This window comes from Manis pentadactyla, chromosome 2, assembly GCF_030020395.1.
Source record: "Manis pentadactyla isolate mManPen7 chromosome 2, mManPen7.hap1, whole genome shotgun sequence".
Classification (NCBI taxonomy): domain Eukaryota; kingdom Metazoa; phylum Chordata; class Mammalia; order Pholidota; family Manidae; genus Manis; species Manis pentadactyla.
The window spans coordinates 215770780-215793545 of record NC_080020.1 but is presented as its reverse complement, the minus strand read 5'-3'; the positions used below and the strand labels follow the sequence as shown (position 1 = coordinate 215793545).

Genomic DNA, 22766 nt, shown 5'->3' with positions numbered 1-22766 from the left:
GAACTGCTCTTTATTCTGATATACAAAAATCTGAATTTCAAGCTGAACACTTCTTTAAACATGGTTTCCTTAATTGATAAATGCTAAAGCTGGGTATTGGCTATATACATGTTTATTACACTATTGTACTTTTGTATAAATGTCTAAAATTTTCCAAAATAAAATGGCTTTAACTAACCAGTGTAAGGTTCAGGACTTGATCCTACATCAGAGTTGTTGCACCACTTAAGACTGACTTTATGGTTACAGAAATTAATGCATATACCTCTTCCTCATTTCAAATTTATAGCAAGTAAAATTGAACTTCCTAGAAAGAAGCTTTGCCTTTGTTCTTTAAGAAAGGCACTCACTTTCCACCAATCCCTTGTCTCTCTTTGGAGAGATTTTCTTATCAGCTAGTCCTTTGGCAAAAGTAATCGCAACTTCCTCTAGGTATTCAACTGTCTGTTCCTCTGGAGGTTTTAATCCTGGTCCTGTAAAAATGAACAGAATAGACTAGAATGAAAATCAGGCTTAGATCAGTCAGAGGTAGGCAAAAACCTAGGCATGTCAAAGCCAAAGGTTCTGTGCGCCCACTTTCAGCACAGCTTTCCATGTCAGACTAGAGACTGGTAGGTGGCAGAGCTATGAACTTGAAGAAGAGAAGTAATACTGAGCAGAGGTGCAACAATGTTCTCCAGACAGAAAACAAGGACTTAAACCATATCAGTTTGGCTTCCACTTCTGAGTAGGATATAATATGTCTCATGAGGCCTGCACTGTTGCTGCAAAGCTGAGGAGAAAATGAATAAATTGAAAACCACATTTGTAAAGACAGTGGAGAGCTGTCAAAGCTATGAGGACTATAGGAACTTAAATTCCAGAGAGAGAAGAGACTGTCCAGGTGAGCTGACCGCTGGACATTTTCTCTTCTGGGAGTATATGATGCTTTTGGGCATGAGGCTGAAGACTGGCCTTGGCCCAAGCAGAAGGATACTACTGGGGGAAAGCGAAATGATTAGAGTTTTTGTTGGTCACATACAACAGATCAGAAGCTAGAAGAAACCAAATGCAAAGCTAGTTCTCCCCATTGAAGATTTGCGGAGTTCTAAGGCAGTAGAGGAGGCTGGAGGGGATGGGTCAGAAAGCTCGAGTGAAATCTCTCTAGTGTCATGATGTTTAGTATATGAAGTACTTCCCTATAGAGAAAGGGGCATGTCAAAAACATGAAGATGATTTTCTACTTAAGGCACTGCCTGGTATTGAACTTGCTTAAGGCAGGGGACTAAAAAGCTACACTCAAAAAATCCAAAGGCTGTCTTTTTTTCAGGGCTGTGAAAGGATACCTACCAGGTTCTCAATCAAAAGCGTGGAAGAGCTACACTGGAGGAGGAGGAGGTGGTTGGGGCTGAAAGGCAATCTTGTGTAGTCTTATGGTACATAGGAAACAAAATCCCAAAGGAAGGAGGGGCCCACAATGAATATGCAACTAATCTGTCCCGTAAGACATCTGCCTTATTTTGAACCTGTGTGGAGGAAGAACTAAGCCCCAAACTTCCGAATGGCAAAAATGCATAGGGCTCTTGAAAGTCGTAATACTTCCTACATGACCTGTAGGAAGGCCAAGGAAGCTGGATTTTGTCAAGTAGAAAACTGAACAGCAGTTCCTACACAAAAGGAGAGCCCTAGAATCTATAGAGGCTTCTTGAAACTCTGGCTGAGTATCCACTGCACATGCATGAGAGGAAAGTATCTGAAGCCAAGGAGAGAACCATCATAAAGGCATGAAAAGAAGAAAAAATGGCCAAGAGCCAGGAGATAAACTGACTGATAGAAACACCTGCAGAAATGAAAAGGCGGAATTAGAAGACATGATGTTAGAAAGGCTGTTGTAAATTCATGCCTTATGTTCAAGAAGGTAGAGGAAAACAGAAGCATAATGAAGAGAAATTTAAGATATGTAAGTGAATCAAATGTTACTTTTGGATACAAAAACCCACCAATATCTGGAATGAAAACTACATAGGATTGGATTAATAGCAGATTATATACTGAAGAAGAAAAGATCAGGAAACTTGAATACATGGCAATAAATACAGGCTTTAAAAGAATAACAGACCTACAATCAGTTACTAAAGGTAAAAGTTACCAGTGGAATTTAAATGGCAGTAGGCCCAACTCCTAAGGAGTTGGCCCACTGGATGTGTAAGGAAATGCAAACTACTAAGAAGCAGGCTAACCATACCATTCCTGGTTATTGTTATCTGTAATAGCCAAACTGAAAATAAAAGAAAGCGCTGGGTCAGGGTTTGATGCTGAACTTGGCTCATTTGGTTGGATCGGTATCACCAGCTTCCTGAAGAACCTTTATTAAAATGGATTGTGAGAGTAACTTAGGGGCTTTGTCTTTGGTTTTGAATGCCTCAGAGTAGAAGAGCATGCTTGGACTGATGTAAGACCCACAGCTCACTACTGAACAATCACAGATGGCTGCAAGTGATCCAGACACACTAGAACTGCCTGAGCCCACATGGGTGGTTAACTTGAAGCAACAGAGAATACCTAGTGGGAAAAAAGAGCTCACTTTGTGACATGCTAGAGGCTGGAGGGCTGGTGCCCATGAATTCGCTGCACAGTGGTCCTGTGTGACAGACAGATGGCTCATGGAGACTAACACTAGACTATTGAGGTTTAAAGTTACACTGCCCATAGCCTCAGCAGTCCCAGACCTGGTCTCAATGATACAGAATATACAGCAGGCTGAAGGAGGCTGGTGCTCACGGATGGACCTTGCAAATGTTTTCTTCTGTCTCTCCATCTCTGAGAAGAGCCAACCACAATCTGCCTTCACATGGGAAGGACCCCAATTTATTTTTACTGTGCTGCCCACTGGATCATCTGAACTCACCAGCTTATTGTCACAACTTGGTCAGGAGGGATTTGGACCCGATGCAGATCTCAAGTGTAATAATACACTATACTAATGATGTTATGATAATGTCAGAAACAGAAGAGCAGGCTAGGACTGATTTTAATGGGATAGTGACACACATGACCAACCTGGACTGGTTAATAAACCCAGCAAAGGCCCAAGCGCCTGTTCCTACAGTGAGATTCTTAGGCATAACGCAGGCAGGAGCTACCTGGGATATTCCGCAGGTGACGAAGAATAAACTGCTGTCACTGCCCAACCTTAGAACCAAACAAGATGCGCAGCATCTGCTTGGTTTATTTGGATCTTGGAGGATGCATATTCCACAGCTGGGAATATTGTCGGCTCCCATCTCTGACTACAGGGAAGAAAGCTACACTTAAGTAAAGACCTGAACAAAAGCAGGCCATATCTAAATGACAAAAGGCAGTCACACTCTTGGCACCTTTGGGCCCTTCTGACCCCCCCACTCAGATGTGATTTTGGAAGCGTCTGCCTCCCGGACCCATGCAGACCGGAGCTTGTGGAGCTTGTGGCAAAAGCCCATGAGCGCCTCCCAGCAGTGCCCATAGAGATTTTGGCCCAGAAAATGCCCAGATGCTGCTGTCCAGTACACACCATTTGAGAGACAATTATTAGCATGCTATTGGGCATTCATTGAGACTGCCTAGATGACTGAGAGACATAATCTTGAAACCTGATACCCATAATGTCATGGGTGATGTCAGAGAAACACTCTAATAAGAAGGTGGTGCCCAGAAGAGCTCCCTAATAAAATGGAAGTGGTTCCTACAGGAGCAGGCTGTGGCGGGGCGGGGGGGGGGCACGGGGAGGGTTATGCACGGAGGCCTACATGGTATCCATGAGCAGGTGGCCTCTTTTCCTGTAGGACCGGCTGTGGAGCCACCTGAAGAGCTGCCAGAACCGATCACTACGTGGGCTGTGCCCTGTGAAGAGCCCTCAGCTGAGCAGCCAAGAGCTGCTTGGTTTACTTAAGGGTGGCAGCTCCCAGGTGAACGGACAGTGTCCTGTGTGGAAAGCTGCTGCATTAAGACCCACGGATGACAAGAGTCTGGTTGAGGAAGGCAAGAACAAACCAGCCCAGTGGGCCGCAGTGCATGCTGTGTTCCAGGCAGTGATGGAAGAACTGAACTAAGATAAAAGGCTCTATGGTTGGATTTTACTGACTCGTGGGATGTAGCCAATGGCCTGGCTGTCTAGTCAGGTAAATGGGCAGTGGAGAAGTGGATTATTAAAGGAATGCCCATGTGGGGTTCAACCCTATGGAAATCACTCTGAGAATTTAAGGGGCACATTAAAGTAGGACATTGATGCCCATCAGAAGAACCTGCTTCTGGGATCAAAAGGTCATTGGAATGACCAAACAGACCAGCTGATGTGCTCCCTTGAGGCGGCCACCTGTGTCCATGACGTGAGTGGACATGGGGGAGCTGCAGCAAAGCAGAGATAGGCTGAATCTAAACATGTTCCTCTTGCATCCTGTGAGGCACACAATGCCAACAAGAACTATTCTGTCAGCAGGAGAGACAAAGACTGCAGGTAGCTATGGGGAAAATTCCCTGGTGGGGGGGAAGGCCCCCCACTTAGCTGGCAAGTGGATTACATTGGACCAATGCCAGTAGCCCCTGGGGGTCCTAACTGGAATAGACACTTATTCTGGACTGGGCTTGCACACCTGGTGGTAGATGCAAATGTTCAAAATACCATAAAAGAATTAGAACAAGAGATACTGTACTAGTTTGCACCACCAAGTTACATCTCTTCAAACCAAGGGACACATTTTACAGTCCATGACGTCCAGTGGGCCAACAGACATCCCATCAGATGGGTGTGCCATGCTGCACGTCATCCTCAGAGCAATGGTTTAACAGAATTGGAATGGGCAGCTGAAACATTTGCTGTCTAAAATTGGGGGAGATAAAGGCATGAGGGGCTGGCTTACATACCTTCAAGAGTGTCTCCTTACACTTAACATGAGGGGGCTAAGGTAGGGCCCCCACTGGATAGATTCCTCCACTTTTCAGGGGACCTGGGGGAGAGGGGGTGGCGGAGTAGGCTGGTGTGACTATATAGTTCTTCCCCACATCACTGCAACTTTCCTGTTTCCTACCAGATGCAGTGGTTCCAGGACCAGGGCTGCAACTGTGGGTGCCAGAAGCAGGGATGGTTACCAAGCAAGAAACTGTAACCATGCCCTCAAGCCTTTAGGTCAGAATTCCCAAGGGCCTGATGGGGTGGACTGTGCCTTCCCCCAATTTGGCCAAGTGGGGGCTGACAGGAAGCGCAGCTGGGCCCCCTAGTGACGGGGACAGCCCGCTCGTTCTGCAACCGTGTAGCCCTGCCCTCCATGAGTGGGAGTGGACTGGGGGGAAGGCACTTGCTAGACTGGTACTGCTGCCAGCAATCTGGACCAGCACAGCAGCCGAACCTCACGTCCCTTCCACAGGTGGGGAAAGTCTGGGTAAAGAAAAATGACAAATGGAGGGAAGGAGAAATTATAGCTGAGGGTAAAGGGATGAATAAGTGGGTTAAACAATGAGGGAAATCCAACATTTTATTAATGTCTTGAGAGAGGCTCAGAGTAAGAGAATAATATCTCTTAAGAAAAGCATGCCAGATGTCCTGAAGGTGAAGCTATATGTTTGCCAAGAACTCCTCCATTTTTGGAACCTGTCAAGGTTGAATGACAGCCTGTAAGGTAGATTTATATTGCTCTGAGAGAAACTCTGGTCATGACACTTTGTAAGACTAATGAGTTGTCTCTTTAAGTCTGTCCCCACCCCACACTGGCTTCTCCAAATGTTAGGCCTATTTGCATTAATACTATTGTTCTGTTGTATAAATGCCATACCAGATGTAAGTAATGTGATGGGTAGATTGTTTTGCTGTAAGGAAACTGTGTTTGAAGACCAGGGGGTAGACTGAGATATAATGAGTCATAAGAGATATTCATATGACCAAATAAGTATTTCCCAGGTATCTTTGGTCTTCATCCACAGTTCCTGAAAACACTGCTGAATCTTAAAGGTGAAATGGGTGTCTTGTCATGTTAATGAGACTTCTGGACCTCCACCCAAGGGCAGGGGCTGGAGTCTCAATCAGCCAATGGCCAATAATTTAGTCAGTCATGACTATGCAACAAAGCCCTCACAAAACCCCGAGAAAAGCTAATCCCTCTCTGCTCTCCTGGATCCTGCTTCTTAGTAGTAGAGAGCTTTCACAAAGCATAACCAGAATGCCTCCACTTGCCACCAAGCCAGGCTCCAAATTCTACCAGGATAGAAGTTCCTTTATATGGGGGCCTTGCTCTATGTGTCCTTTACAGTATCCTTCACTAAACTGGTCAGGTGTAAGTGTTTTGTTGAGTTCTGTTGAGCCACTCTAGCAAATTAATCAAACCCAAGGGGGAGGTCGTTGGAACCTCCAATCTGTAGCGCAGAGGTCAGAAGCACAGGTAACAGCTTGATTGGTGTCTGGAGTTGGGGCATGGAAGGCAGTCTTGTTGGGTGGAGCCCTAAACCTGGGGAGTCTGCTGCTGTCTCTGGGCAAATCACGTCAGAATTGAGTTGGGTTCTTGGACACCCTGATGCTGTTCAAGAATTGCGTGATGTTGTGTGTGGGGAGAAATGTGCCCCCTGCCCCCAACACGCATTGGAATCAGGTCTGGGAACCTGAAAGGAGTTAAGTGCACCATCGCAGAAGACAAATGGAAAATTAGTGACAAGGTGTTATGGGCAGAATTGTGACCCCTAAAATTCCTATGTTAAAGCTCCAACCCCCAGTACTTCAAAGTATGACTATATTGGAAACATGAATTTTGCATGTGCACAAAGACCACACGAGAGCAGTGAGAAGGCGCAATCTGTAAACCAAGAAGAAAGGCCGTAGAAGAAACAAACTTGCTAACATCTTGATCTTGGACTTTTAGTCTCTAGAACTATGAAAAAATAAATTTCTGTGGTTTAAGCCCCCCAGTCTGTGGCATTCTGTTATGGCAGCCCTAGCACACTAACACATAATACTAATACCTGGGGAATGTGTATGTGGACAGGCCTCTCTGAACAGGCAAAGAATGTGAAATACTTTCACCACTGGGTCATCTCAGTAGAGAATTTTAATGATCAAGTGGAAAAAACAACCCATTCTGTGGATATCACTCAACTTCTTTCCCCAGTCACTCCTGTCACTGCCCAAACAGTGGTCACAATGGAGGGATGGAGGTTTGCATGGGCTTAACATGATGAGCCACTACAACTCATCAAGGCCAAGCCGGCTCCAGTCACTGCTGAATGCCCAGTCAGTCAACAGCAGAGAGCAATACTGAGTCCCTCATATGGGGAGTCCCCCAAGGCAGCTACCTTGTGGCAGGTTGATTATCCTGCACTGCTTTTGCCACAGGAAGGGCAGTGCTTTGTTTGAGGGAATAGGCACTTGTTGTAGGTAAGAATTTGCCTTCCTGGCATGCAGTGCTTCTGCCAAAACCACCATCTGTGGATTTACGGAAAGCCTTACCCACCATTACAGTATTCCACACAGCACTGCTTCTGATCAACGAACTCACTTCACAGTAAATGAGGTGTGGCAAAGGGCCACGCTCATGAAATGCACTGATCTTACCATATGCTCCATCATCATGAAGGAGTCGGCTTGACAGAAGGTGGAATGGACTTTCAAAGACTCTGTAATAGCACACTTCATCCAGGATGCTGTGTATACTGTAAATTAGCCTCCAATATATGGCATTCCTTCTTCCAAAGTGAGGATTCATGGGTCCAGGAATCAAGAAGTACAAACAGAAAACGGCTCTGCTATTACCTCTAGTTATCTAACACCAAAAATTTTACTTCCTTTCCCTGCGACTCTAGGCACTGTTGGTCTAGATGATTTAGTTCCAAAGAGAATAATGCTTCCATTAGGAGATATAACAATGACTTATCAAACCAAACCACTGGAAGTTAAGACTACCATATGGCCAGTTTGGGCTCCCCATGTCTCTGTAATACAGGCAGAGAAGGGAGTTACTGTACAGGCTGGGGAGATTAACCCTGATTACCAAGGAAGAGCTGTGTTTAGACCACACAATGGAGGTAAGGGAGAGTATGTCTTGAATATGGGAGATCTCTAAGAGTGTCTTTTAGTGACACCATGCCTTGTAACTTAGTCAACAGAAACCTGTAACAATACAATTCATGCAGGACAGTTAATGGCCCAGACCTTTTAGGAATGAAGGTCACCCCACCAGGCAAAGAACTATGACCAGCTGAGGTACATTCTGAAAATAAAGGGAATATGGACTGGGTAATAAAAAAGGTAATTTATAAACACTTGCTATGGCCACATGACCATTTGCAGAAATTGAGGAGTCCAGCCCCTGGCCAAAAATCAATGTGTCATTTTTCAGGCCTAACCATAGGAAATTACAAAGGCTTTTTACCTTACAGACCACATGGGGAAGGTATCCTTCCCACACTAAATTTGGAGCACAGGCAGTGCACTGCAGTCCCTAAAAGGAGCTGTAGTCGAGGACTCAGGTCTTCCTGGCTGCCTTTATGCTCTTACACACAGTCTAGCTTTGGTACCTTCATTCTTGTCTGTCTTTATGGGACCTTCAGCCAAGGTCATCTTCGGGTGCCTCTGGTGAGGCCTCCTTATTGGGAGAGGAAGGGGAACCTTGAAGACACTCTCCCAACCCTGATTCTGTACTTTTTCACTCCTAGCTCTTGTCATTTTGAATGGCTGAAATCACAAACAAATAGCACAAAAATGAGAAAAATGTGGCACTAAATAGATCATTAAAGGATATTTGTTGGCTGTATGAGAGCTGAAATAAGAAGGCAGACGTCTCACTCAGGATAGAGTCCAGATATTAACCAAAACATATATGGTCAATTAATATACGATAAGGAGCCATGGACATACAATGAGGAAATGACAACCTCTTCAATAGCTAGTGTTGGCAAAACTGGACAGCTACATGTAAGAGAATGAAACTGGATCACTGCCTAACCCCATACACAAAAGTAAATTCGAAATGGATCAAAGACCTGAATGTAAGTCATGAAACCATAAAACTCTGAGAAAAAAACATAGGCAAAAATCTCATGGACATAAACATGAACAACTTCTTCATGAACATATCTCCCCAGGCAAGGGAAACAAAAGCAAAAATGAACAAGTGGGACTATATCAAGCTGAAAAGCTTCTGTACAGCAAAGGACACCATCAGAAGAACAAAAAGGCATCCTACAGAATGGGAGAATATATTCATAAATGAGAGATCCAATAAAGGGTTGACATCCAAAATATATAAAGAGCTAACGCACCTCAACAAACAAAAAGCAAATAATCCAATAAAAAAATGGTCAGAGGAACTGAACAGACAGTTCTCCAAAGAAATTCAGATGGCCAACAGACACATGAAAAGATGCTCCACATCGCTAGTCATCAGAGAAATGCAAATTAAAACCACAGTGAGATATCACCTCACACCAGTAAGGATCGCCACCATCCAAAAGACAAACAACAACAAATGTTGGTGAGGTTGTGGAGAAAGGGGAACCCTCCTACACTGCTGGTGGGAATGTAAATTAGTTCAACCATTGTGGAAAGCAGTATGGAGGTTCCTCAAAAGACTAAAAATAGAAATACCATTTGACCTGGGAATTCCACTCCTGGGAATTTACCCTAAGAATGCAGCAGCCTACTGTAAAAAGACATATGCACCCCTATGTTTATTGCAGCACTATTTACAATAGCCAAGATATGGAAGCCAGCTAAGTGTCCATCAGTAGATGAATGGATGAAGAAGAGGTAGTACATATACACAATGGAATATTATTCAGCCATAAGAAGAAAACAAATCCTACCATTTGCAACAACATGGATGGAGCTAGAGAGTATTATGCTCAGTGAAATAAGCCAGGCGGAGAAAGACAAGTACCAAATGATTTCACTCATATGTGGAGTATAAGAACAAAGGAAAAAGTAAAGGAGCAAAACAGCAGCAGAATCACAGAACCCAAGACAGGACTAGCAGTTATCAAAGGGAAAGGGACTGGGGAGGATGGGTGGGAAGGGAGGGAGAAGAAGGGGGAAAAAGAAAGGGAGACTTATGATTAGCATGTATAATGTGGGGGGGGGCACAGGGAGGGCTGTGCAACACAGAGAAGACAAGTAGTGATTTTACAGCATCTCACTATGCTGATGGACAGTGACTAATGGGGTATGTGGGGGGGACTTGGTGAAGGGGGGAGCCTAGTAAACATAATGTCCTTCATGTAATTGTAGATTAATGATAACAAAATAGAAATAATAAATCAAAAAAATAATAATAATAATAAATAAATAAAATAAAATAAAACAAAAGGCATCCAGATTGGCAAGGAAGAAGTTAAACTGTCCTGTTTGTAGATGACATGACACTGTACATAAAAAACCCTAAAGAATCCACTCCAAAACTACTAGATCTAATATCTGAATTCAGCAAAGTCACAGGATACAAAATTAATATACAGAAATCTGTTGCATTCCTATACACTAACGATGAACTAGCAGAAAGAGACATCAGGAAAACAATTTCATTCACAATTGCATAAAAAAAATAAAATACCTAGGAATAAACCTAACCAAGGAAGTGAAAGACCTATACCCTGAAAACTGTAAGACACTCTTAAGAGAAATTAAAGAGGACACTAACAAATGGAAATTCATCCTATGCTCTTGGATAAGCAGAATTAATATTGTCAAATGGCCATCCTGCCTAAAGCAATCTACAGATTCAATGCAATCCCTATCAAAATACCAACAGCATTCTTCAATGAACTGGAACAGATAGTTTTAAAATTCATATGGAACCACAAAAGACCCCGAATAGCCAAGGCAATCCTGAGAAGGAAGAATAAAGCAGGGGGGATCTTGCTCCCCAACTTCAAGGTCTACTACAAAGTCACAGTAATCAAGACAATCTGGTACTGGCACAAGAACAGACCCATAGATCAGTGGAACAGAATAGAGAGTCCAGATATTAACCCAAGCATATATGGTCAATCACAGAATCAGAATCACAGAACCCAAGAATGGACTAACAGTTACCAAAGGGAAAGGGACTGGGGAGGGAAGGGAGGGATAAGGGTGGGGAAAAAGAAAGGGGGCATTACGATTAGCATGTATAGTGTTATGTATGTGTAATGTATACGATTAGCAATGTATATCATATTAATATGATAAAGGAGCCATGCATATACAATGGGGAAATGAGCCTCCTCAACAGCTAGTGTTGGCAAAACTGGACAGCTACATGTAAGAGAATGAAACTAGAATACTGTATAACTCCATACAGAAAAGTAAACTCGAAATGGATCAACATCTGAATGCATGTCATGAAACCATAAAACTCTTAGAAGAAAACATAGGCAAAAATTTCTTGAATATAAACATGAGTAACTTTTTCCCGAACGCATCTCCTCAGGCAAGGGAAACAAAAGCAAAAATGAACAAATGGGACTACATCAAGCTAAAAAGCTGCTGTACAGCAAGGGACACCATCAGTAGAACAAAAAGGCATCCTACAGTATGGGAGGATATATTTGTAAATGACATATCTGACAAGAGGTTAACATCCAAAATAAAGAACTCACACTCCTCAACACCCAAAAAGCAAATAACCCTATTAAAAAATGGGCGGAGGACATGAACAGACACTTCTCCAGAGAAGAAATTCAGATGGCCAACAGACACATGAAGAGATGCTCCACATCGCTAATTATCAGGGAAATGCAAATTAAAACCACAATGAGATATCACCTCACACCAGTTAGGATGGCCAACATCAAAGACTAGGAACAACAAATCTGGTGAGGATGTGGAGAAAGGGGAACCCTCCTACACGGCGGGTGGGAATGTAAATTAGTTCAACCATTGTGGAAAGCTATATGGAGGTTCCTCAAAAAAACTGAAAATAGAAATATCATTTGACCCAGGAATTCCACTCCTAGGAATTTACCCAAAGAAAACAAAATCTCAGATTCAAAAAGACATGCACCCCTGTTTATTGCAGCACTATTTACAGTAGCCAAGATATGGAAGCAACCTAAGTGTCCATCAGTAGATGAATGGATAAAGAAGAGGTGGTATATATAGACAATGGAATACTATTTAGCCATAAGAAGAAAACAAATCCTACCATCTGCAACAACATGGATGGAGCTAGAGGGTATTATGTTCAGTGAAATAAACCAGGAGGAAAAAGACAAGTACCAAATGATTTTTCACATTTGTGGAGTATAACAATGAAGCAAAACTGAAGGAACAAAACAGCAGCAGACTCGCAGACTCCAAGAAGGGACTAGTGGTTACCAAAGGGGAGGGGTAGGGGAGGGGTGGGGGAGGGCGGGTGGAGAGGGAGGGAGAAGGGGATTATGGGGTATTATAATTGGTACACATGGTGTGTGTGGGGTCACTGGGAAGACAGTGTAGCACAGAGAAGACAAGTAGTGACTCTGTGACATCTTACTCTGCTGATGGACAGTGACCTTATTGGGGTATGGGGGGGACTTGATAATATGGGTGAATGTAGTAACCACAATGTTTTCATGTGAAACCTTCATAAGATTGCATGTCAATGATACCTTAATAAAAATAAAGTTAATACTAAAAATCACACACACACAAGAAAAGAAGGTTATCATGGATAATGATACAGGTAATATAAGAACTAAAAATAATGACTTGATTCAGTTCTGTGTTCCTGATGTCCAAATTATAAATAAAGTAAAATAAAATTTGGGATCATGTTGAAAACGATTTAGCATTAGCTATTTTTAAAAAACTTCACTCTTCAGAATGACTCATTGCTTAACAGTTTGAGTTTCACTGTAACCAATATTAAAGATACTAACTATTTATGAAAATAAATCACTTCATAAGACACAAACTGAGGCTAACACTTACCCAAGGGGTCCACCAAATGGTCAACCAGTCCCATTTTCTTTGCTCTGTCTGCACGAATGTTTCTACCAGTCAGCATCATGTCAAAAGCAGCCGGCACACCCACCTGACATGCAAGTAAGGATCAGGGCATAGGGGAAAAAAATAGCAGAGTGACAATTATAGTTCACAAACCTATCAACTGAGCAAAATAAATATTAAAATGAGAAAAGTCAGACCAGACTTTTATGCTATTGTCTATCACTGAATTTCACAAACTGATATAAATTTTGGTAACTTTTGGGATCAGAAAACTCCAGCTGAATTTGCATTTAATTTGCATATACTCATATTTGGCTTCTAAATTCTACAACAAATACCCTTATTATGCCATTTGTACAACAGGAAACAAAAATGTCTTTATACCTCTTAATATGTAGGATTTCTGTCTTGTGGAAGTGATTAGGTGGAGAAATTATTTCATGTTTCCTGAAATTGTGCACTCACGTCATTCTGAGTTTCTTCTCTATCATTTTGTATAATATTTAAATTTCTACATTGGAACTAATGGAGAATATGAAAAACCTGACAGTTTTGACAATGTCTTTAAAGAGAATTTTAATTTTAGGCTTAACAAAAATAGGACTCAGCCAGGGTTTCTTATGTAGGTAAAAGAAGAATGGTGGTTCTATCAACATTCAAATACCAACTATGATGGAGCAACAGAAACTCAGCAATATTTTCTACACACATATAGGTTTATTTGCTCTTTCAATAAATCTTCTTGACAATTTCAATGAAGGATTATCAGAAAACTAACACCATAAACCTTCCTAGTTTTCTGTGCCCAGTATAATTCAACTTCCCTCCAGAGAGTACTTCTGATGAGCCTTGTTTTCATTGAGGAATCTATAGTGCTAGGAGCTATGAGGTTCAGTGGGCGTTCATGTTAGATATAAGATTGCTTTCCAGCCTCCAGGTCTGACTGTCCTTCCTATCTCCTTAATTATTTAAAAGCCTCTGATTCTACAGACAACAGCAAGGAGATCTTCTAAAGCAGGGGAAAGGTCTGCCTCTTATATTTATTACAAAACATGACCCAATGACCCAAGGATTTGAAATACTGATTTGGGATGGTGCCATGCAGATAAGTAACAAACACTAAGCTCTGGAAAGGTAAGGCATGTATCTTACTAATCTTTATCTTTTTTCAGGGATTAACAAAGAACCTTTATCAATAATTTTGATAAAGGAATTAAAATAAATAAAAAGTGGAATTGAAAAAATAAACAAGTGCCAAGAATAAACAGTTGTTATTTATCCTCTATACTCATATTTGGCTTCTAAATTCTACAATGAATACCCTTATTATGCCGTTTGTACAAGAGGAAATAGATGCAAAGGGGTACATAGATACTGAGGTTCTAAACTTCACAAGAGTGTCTTAAACTTACCATTTTGGGCAGCCTTTGTGTGCCTCCTGCTCCTGGTAAGATGCCCAGCAAGACTTCAGGGACACCTAATACGGTTTTTTTATCTTTTGTTGCTATTCTGTATTGGCATGAAATGGCAAGCTTCAAAACAAATGAAAGAAAAGTAGAAAGTTAGAAAATGTAACTTTATATCATCTTAGAATCTGTGAGGGTCTAAAGATTACTTAGAAAAGCAGGAATATGCCCACAGAAAAAAATGATATTCCTTAGGCTGTCACTTGATGCTTTCTACAATTTACCGTTCCGGCCTTATTTCATACTTTTTCCCTAACTCATTAACCTCTTTTGGGGTTGCAGATCTCCTTAAAAATCTGCTTAAAGCTATGGAAGCTCTCAATAGAAAAATGCACCTGAGGTTAAGAAGCCTTGCACCCTATTACACAGACTCTCCTGTTCAATCAAGCAAGCCTACTAATGAGCCTTGAGCATTTTTACCACATGCTGTCCTATATAGGCTTTGCTTACCCTTGTCTTTGCTCACACACCATGCCATATGTTAAATGCCTTTTTCCACTCTTTTCTGGGTAAATTCTGCCCATATTTTAGGACCAGGCTTAAGTATCCTTAATTAGTATATGTGAAAGCATCTATCTAGCATACGGCCCAGCACGTGGTAAATGCTCAATAATGTTATTTTCTTTCCCCCTTCTTTTCCTATATGCTCCAGTCTAGTAAGCATCTCATTTCTCAAATCTTATTTTACTATTCACAAATATATATTGTTTTATGTGTCTCAAGTAGACTTAAGAAGCTCAAGAACATCACCACACTTTTGAATCTTTGCCCTACAAAGTTGAACCAGGCTTTTAGAACTGAAAAAGACCTTAGAGAACTAGATCAAATCTTCTCAATTTACAAGTGAAAACATCACCCTTTGGTTTGCTTGCTCAGTGTCAAGAGAATAAGTATTAAAGCCTATCCAGAAGTTTGATAACTAAAAGGAAAGCTGATTCTCCTCCAAGAACTTCCCTCAGGAAAAACAGTAGCCGAAGGGTTTACAGCAGGTGAATCCCACAAATAAGATGGAAAGTGTCTCCATGACTTTGGAGTACATCTATACCTCAAGGCCTCCTCCTAAGCAGGATCCACTGATGGCAGCCACAATAGGCTTTGTGGACTTCTCAAGTTTCTCAAACGTTCTCTGTGCTTCCTGTGATATTTGCATTATCTCTTGATTGGTCTTGCAAGCGGCTAACATGCTGCAGTAAATACGAACACAGAGAAACAGAAAAAAAACAAAGATCAAACTTCAGCCTACTTTGTTCAAGGTCTCATCCACTACGTTCTTTCTTATCCTGTCATATATCAGTATTTGGTAATGAGTTGTCAAATACTCAGAAGTTTAAGAATGGTTTTGCCTCAGACAGCTAACACCAACTACATCATCTCTGTACAAAGAATGTTAAACTTCTGGATCCAGAGAACATGAAACAAAATGTGTTGGATAATTTATTTCTGCTTCTATAATGAATTATTAGAATGCAAAGCTCTGAACATGAGGAAAAGCATCTTCTGGTGAATATTTTCACTATCAGGTACCTTTCAGATTAAACAGCAATCAAAATGATAGGGAAAAAAAAACCTTTAAGGTTGTTTAGAGGCATCTCAAACTTTTAAATAGATGCCCTAAAGATTAAAAAAGATTTGCTATAAAGAAGTAAAAAGCTAACCTTTTCAAACAATATGGCTTCTCTCTCACTTACCAACTTCACATCTCCCTGTATGGCCCTGGAAGATGATTGGTTAGCCAGAGACGGGTAAGATTCCTCAAGGGAGGAACAACCTAAGACAGGCACAGTCGCAGGGGGGCCATCAAGTGAGAAATTGGGGATCAACAGAGGTGAGGCTTAGAACCTCTCCCCCCCTGTTTTGAGAGAAATCTTCTGCATCCGTGGATGTTTTATTGCCCTGGTCTAGCTTGGATTAACACATAGTCTACAGGCACACACCTGATCATCTACATTTGCTCTCTTACAACACTAAGTTTTCTACCTTTATCTTACATCTACCTACCACTTCAGCATTTTATTAAAAATAATAATAATTATAATTATAATAAAGGGAGAAATGTGGGATCCACATATAAATCAAGTATAAAAATCAAACGAATATTCATATTTGACCTGATTGTTTATAGTTCATAATGCGTGATCAAAACCGAAAGTTTCTGTGATGACTGCCCTTGTACTGTTCCCATGTAAGAACTTATTCACTATGTAAGAACTTGTTCACCATGTAAGAACTTGTTTGTTATACTTTAGAAGATTGGAGACTGTTGAGAATTAGGCTTGGGGTTGATTAATGATTGTGCATTGAGTCCCCTATGCAGAATTTTATTGTTGTTAACAACCATTTGATCAATAAATATGAGATATGCCCTCTCAAAAAAAAAAAAAAAAATTCTTCCCACATAAAAAAAAAAAAAAAGATTTGCTATAATAACGTACTCAATGTCATTTAATTTCAGTTTGTTTCATTTGCTTTGTTTCTGAACATACTTAAGCTCTGGATTTTGTACCTGTGACCAAATATTAACTAGGTTTTTGTCATTTCATATGCTGGGAATGGCTCAGCTAAGGCTCATGGAAGCTCTAAGTATTTTCCTATGGACACAAGTAGCTACTGCCAGGTTTGTCAATGCCTTGCTAGGCTCAAATAATGAGCTAGAAGAAAAAGCACTTGCTAGAGATAATTTTGCTTCTCCTAAAAGTAAATATTGAATAAATAGAATATTTATAAATTTCCCATTACTATACATAAAAAAAAGGTATACAACATGGAGTTTATACTCCAAAATATGCAAAAACTTTTAAATATAAATTATTAAGCCTATAATGCTAGTTATCATTGCCTAAAGTACAAATAATATAACAGATACCAATATTTTGACAGAATTAACTTCCATATTTTAACCCATTAAACTAAGATATCACTTCTCCTTCTTATATACATGCATAGATTCTACCATATGAAAATGGGAAAAAAGAAAGAAAATATTAGCTGCATCAGTAAAGTTCCCTTTGACAAACTCCTCTAGTCTTACCAGCTACTCCATTATCCTGAAATAACCATTTTCATGTTTTTAGCCCATCCTTCCAGACCAACGATATATTTGTACCCATAAATAATATAAAGAAGTATTTTTATGTATGGTTCAAAAATGTTTACATAAACTACTGTAAAAAACAGTCTACAACTTAGAAAAAATGTAACATTATGTTTTTGAGCCATAACATTGTACTGTGGATCTAGTTAATTCTTTTGAAGTGTTTTATAGTATTTTATCAGGTAAATTTTCCACATTTTACTTATCTATTTCCCTATCAACTGACATTCAGCTTGTTTCAAATTTTTCACTATTTTAAACCACACAGAACTGAACGTCCCTGTACATGGGTACTTAAAAATGAAAGGGGGTGATTTCTCTAGCATAAGTAACTATAAGAGGAATCAATGGATTATATGATACATGCAATTTTACTTTTTACTAAATGCTGCCAATCTCAAAAGTAGCTATACCATGAAATAAGCCAGGCAGAGAAAAACAAACACCAAATGATTTCCCTCACTTGTGGAGTATAACAATGAAGCAAAACTGAAGGAACAAAATAGCAGCAGACTCACAGACTCCAAGAAGGTACTAGTGGTTACCAAAGGGAAGGGATGTGGGAGGGAGGGAGAAGGGAATTAAGGGGCATTATGATTAGTTCACATGGTGTGGGGGTCACGGGGAAGACTGTATAGCACAGAGAAGACAAATAGGGACTCTGTAGCATCCTACTACACTGATGGACAGTGACTGCAATGGGGTATTGAGGGGACTCGATAATATGGGTGAATGTAGTAAGCACATTGTTTTTCTTATGAAGCCTTCATAAGAGTGTATATCAATGATACCTTATTTAAAAAAAAAAGTAGCTGTACCAATTGGCACCAACTAGTAATACACTGACTTTCTCATTTCTCCAGGTCCTGGCTAATACAGTAATATCCAAAATTTTTAAAGTTTGTAGTGTGATGGGTAAAAAAAAAAATGCATCTCACTGTTAGTTTAATTTTATAGTATTTTTTATTCTAGTCAAATATTCCTCTTTGAATTGCTTTCAACTTCTTTAAGGGAAGTCTATATTTACTCTTACCTGGTTTAAGCAACAAGCTCCTTTTTTTTTATTTTAATTTTTTATTAAGGTATGATTGATATACACTCTTATGAAGGTTTTACATGAAAAAACAATGTGGTTCCTACATTTACCCATATTATCAAGTCCCCACCCATACCCCAATGCAGTCACTGTCCATCAGTGCAGCAAGTTGCCAGAGATCCACTATGTCCCTTCTCTGTGATACACCAACAAGCTCCTTTTTACTATCAACATTATTATACTCATAAAAAGAACTTAAAAAAAAAAAGACTTTCAGAGAATTTACTTCTATCTTCTTTTAAAAGGCCTAAGAAACATACTGTTAGCCAAGGCAAAAGGTAACTTCAAATTTCCTAAAACTTACTTGACATCAGCACCAGCAATAAAGCAGCCTGGCTTTGATGAGATAAGGATGGCACTTCTGATTTGATTGCTAGTCCAGATTTCATTCATTACTTCTAGGAACTCTGAATGTAGTTCTTTATTCAGTACATTTACCTGCCGAAGAAAAATACACACAGCTAAGGGTTTAAATTCGAAGTACGAAGTGTGCAAATAAGCATCAAATGCTATTTTGATTGTAGAAAATATGTTTATCTGACAGAAATACACTGTTAGAAGCAAGAATGAAAGGGAGGGGGTAAAAAACCAACCTAGTATTTTTCTGTTCAGGCAGCTGCAGCTACCTATAGGTACCCCTCCCCTCAAAAACAGGTCTAGTCAAAGAAGGAATTTAGTTAATATTCTAAGTGTTTCATGGTGTTGGGGATCATGAGGAGAACAGTGTATAACAGAGAAGGCACATAGTGGATCTATGGCACCTTGCTGCACTGATGGACAGTGACTGCACTGGGGTATGGGTGGGGACTTGATAACATGGGTAAATGTAGTAACCACATTTTTTCATGTGAAACCTACATAAGAGTGTATATTAATCATACCTTAATAAAAAAAATTTTTTTTAGGTGTTTGAATCATACACAGGGTTTACATGAGTCTACAAACATTTATGGGCATGGAAAAAATGTGGATAGCATTAAGAAAAAAAAGGAATCAAAACTGGACATATAGTATGATCTTAAAATTGCAAATGTTATTTGTTGAAACTGGATTAAATGTTGAAAGTGGTTATCTTTGGGTTAGGAGTATGAATGATTGCTATTTTCTTTTTTATAGTTTTAAAATTTCCTATCATAGGCATGTGTTATTTTTGTGTTCAGGAAAAATGCTTAACTTACAGAATTCTTAAAAAATATCTTAAGTTTCAATCACTGGTGAGTGGTTGCCAAGATTTACTCTAGTGAGGGGGACAGGCTCTTCTTTTCTTCATTTGTGATAGTTACGTGCTTCCATCCAGGTCCTCCTATTTCACCTGGGCCTCTGGTAACAAGATATCTGAGCTATGAAATCTTTATTCCAATTTTAGATGGGGAGAAAGCATGAGCTCCTGCAATAAAGCTCTTTTTGGCAGAAAACTGGATTACTGATGCATGCTTTGTTCATGTTGCCAAACATGAATGAAGCTCCACTTTGAACTGAACCTGAATTCCAATATGTGAAGTACACTGCATCATTCAGGTCCCTCAGGAAGTATTTATCACACGCATTTAATCCAGCCACCTTACTATGAGTAAGACTATGTCAGGCAGGTAACAAAGAAAGCAGATTTAACCACTCACAGTTAGGATGGGTGGGTGAGTTTTGATTCCTATAAACAAAGCTTGTACTTTGGTTGTTCCCTAACAATTCACCTCACCACTCTATACTGTTAGACAAGGATAGTTTTATTGATCCTTGATGTTAACCAGACACCTGAGGTCAACTAGAAGAAACCCTGCAACTAGGACCTCTATTTCAGAAAACTGCATTCCTTACGCAATTTGTCAAACATCAGTTTAACTATCTAAACTCAGATTCCAGCTTGACTGGTGGCTTTCTTTCTTTCCCATTTTGGATTGGATTCATGAATGCAGTTAGGAGAGACAGTGTGCAACAAGTTAAATTAGGTACCTTTGAATTGGGTGAGTTAATTCGAACAACTGCCACATCCCCTTTGACTCCATAGTTAATATGCGTTCTGGCTAAAAAAAGAAAGAAAATTTATTTGTAAACATGTCTACTGCTGAATAAACATAAAAAGCAATGTAAGCACACCAACAAGAAATTAAACTTACTCAGCAAAGCAGAGGACCCTGTAAAGTTGCGGCAAATATAACCTGTTAAGAAAAAGGTATTTCAAAATTAATTATTTTGCAAACAGAATTTCTGTAGTACCTGCTATTTATAATGAAGCTGGAATTTATAACAACAAAAAAAAACAATTTGTTTTAGGTCATTATTGCAACTACTACCATTATCTCCTTTGTTTAAATTATTAGGTCATGTGATTATTTTGGTATTAAATGTGGTAGGTAGAAAATATCCCACCAACGATGTCATGTCCCCAGAAACTGTATGTTAGGTCATATGGCACAGGGGAATTAAGGTTGTAAACGGAATTAAGGTTGCTAATTAGCTGACCTTAACAATACAGGGAGATTATCCTGGCTTATTCAGGTGGGCCCAGTGTAATCCTAAAGGGGAAGACAGGCAAAGAAAACCAGAGAGATGGCAGCATGAGAAAGACTTGGCCCTATTTTGCTCACTATGAAGAAGTCTAAGAATGCAGGCAGCCCCTAGAAGCTAGAAAAAGCAAGGAAATTCATTCCCCTTAGCCATCATCCCCTTCAGAGGATCAACCAAGCCCTGCTGACACCTTTGATTTAGCCCCAGTGAGAAACATTTCTGACATCCATAAGATAATTCATTTGTACTGTTTCAGACAAAGTTTCTGGAAGTTTATTATGGCAGCAATAGGAAATGAATATGCCAGAAATAAGTAATCTATAAAGCAATTCATCATGTCAGTTCCAAATATATCTTAAGCATGTTCTTCAGCCATGTCCTCTTGCAATCAAGGGGCACCACTGGTATTATAAATGAAACAGACTATGTCATACTTTGCTGTTCTAAGTATTTCCAACTGAAAAAGTCTATATTGTACACCTACTCTGGGGACAACAAAGACCAGCTATGCCTCCCTCTTTCCTAATCATTTCACTACTTAGGCTCTCCAGCATAATGATGATGAGATGAGCACAAGCCATCCCATGAGAAGTCCCCAAAAGGGTCTTTCAATGTGGACTATAGATAGAAATAAGGAACACTGGGGAATTCCATTCTGTGCACTACTCTACTTCCTAACATTAAAGGCTCCCTTTTGTCCAGCTCTCATCCAAGTATTTCACTGAAGATAGCCAGGTTGCTCTGGAGGCCAGCACAGGGTCAACATCCCTTAATTAGAACTTGTAATCTTTAAAAGCACGTTGCATTTCCCTTTATCTTTCATATTGATGGTTCACCTCAAACTGTATCTCTATGCACCAACTTTAACTCCTTACCCATATCTTCCAAATCTTGTCCGATTACCTCAGGAACAAGTTTTCTCTTTCTTTGGTTTAAAAAGTGAAAACAAATCATCCTGTAATAATTGATAACTGCAATAGCAGTACACATGAAACACTTGTACCCAGGAAAAGGCATAAGTTTTTTTATTTTTTTTTATTTTGGTATCATTAATCTACAGTTACATGAGGAACATTGTTTACTAGACTCCCCCCATCACCAAGAACCCCGCAAATACCCTATTACAGTCACTGTCCATCAGCATAGTAAGTTGATGTAGAATCACTACTTGTCCTCTCTGTGTTGTACAGCCCTCCCCGTGCCCCCACCCACATTATCCATGCTATTCATAATGCCCCCTTTCTTCCCCCCTGTAACCCTCCCTTCCCACCCATCCTCCCCAGTCCCTTTCCCTTTGGTAACTGTTAGTCCATTCTTGGGTTCTGTGTGTCTGTTGTTTTGCTCCTTCAGTTTTATTCTTTGTTCTTATACTCCACAGATGAGTGAAATCATTTGATACTTGTCTTTCTCTGCCTGGCTTATTTCACTGAGCATAATACCCTCTAGCTCCATCTGTGTTGTTGCAAATGGTAGGATTTGTTTTTTCCTTATGGCTGAATAATATTCCATTGTGTATATGTACCACATCTTCTTTATTCAGTCATCTATTGATGGACACTTAGGTCAGTTCCATTTCGTGGCTACTGTAAATAGTGCTGCGATAAACATAGGGGTGCATATGTCTTTTTCAAACTAAACTGCTGCATTCTTAGGGTAAATTCATAGGAGTGGAATTCCTGGGTCAAATGGTATTTCTATTTTAAGCTTTTT

The 22766-nt window shown here is 40.1% G+C and overlaps 1 protein-coding gene across 1 annotated transcript in view; it reads right to left on the bottom strand.

The window, feature by feature from the left end:
• HADHA (hydroxyacyl-CoA dehydrogenase trifunctional multienzyme complex subunit alpha) overlaps nt 1-22766 on the bottom strand; it is a 51254-nt gene that overhangs the window by 18408 nt on the left and 10080 nt on the right. The window contains exons 2-8 of the mRNA XM_036881913.2: nt 20666-20707; nt 20502-20572; nt 18856-18989; nt 15410-15548; nt 14311-14430; nt 12881-12983; nt 351-473 (exon numbers count right to left, since the gene is read on the bottom strand). Of these exons, the coding sequence (XP_036737808.2) occupies nt 351-473; nt 12881-12983; nt 14311-14430; nt 15410-15548; nt 18856-18989; nt 20502-20572; nt 20666-20707 (732 nt within the window). The remainder of the gene's footprint in view (nt 1-350; nt 474-12880; nt 12984-14310; nt 14431-15409; nt 15549-18855; nt 18990-20501; nt 20573-20665; nt 20708-22766) is intronic.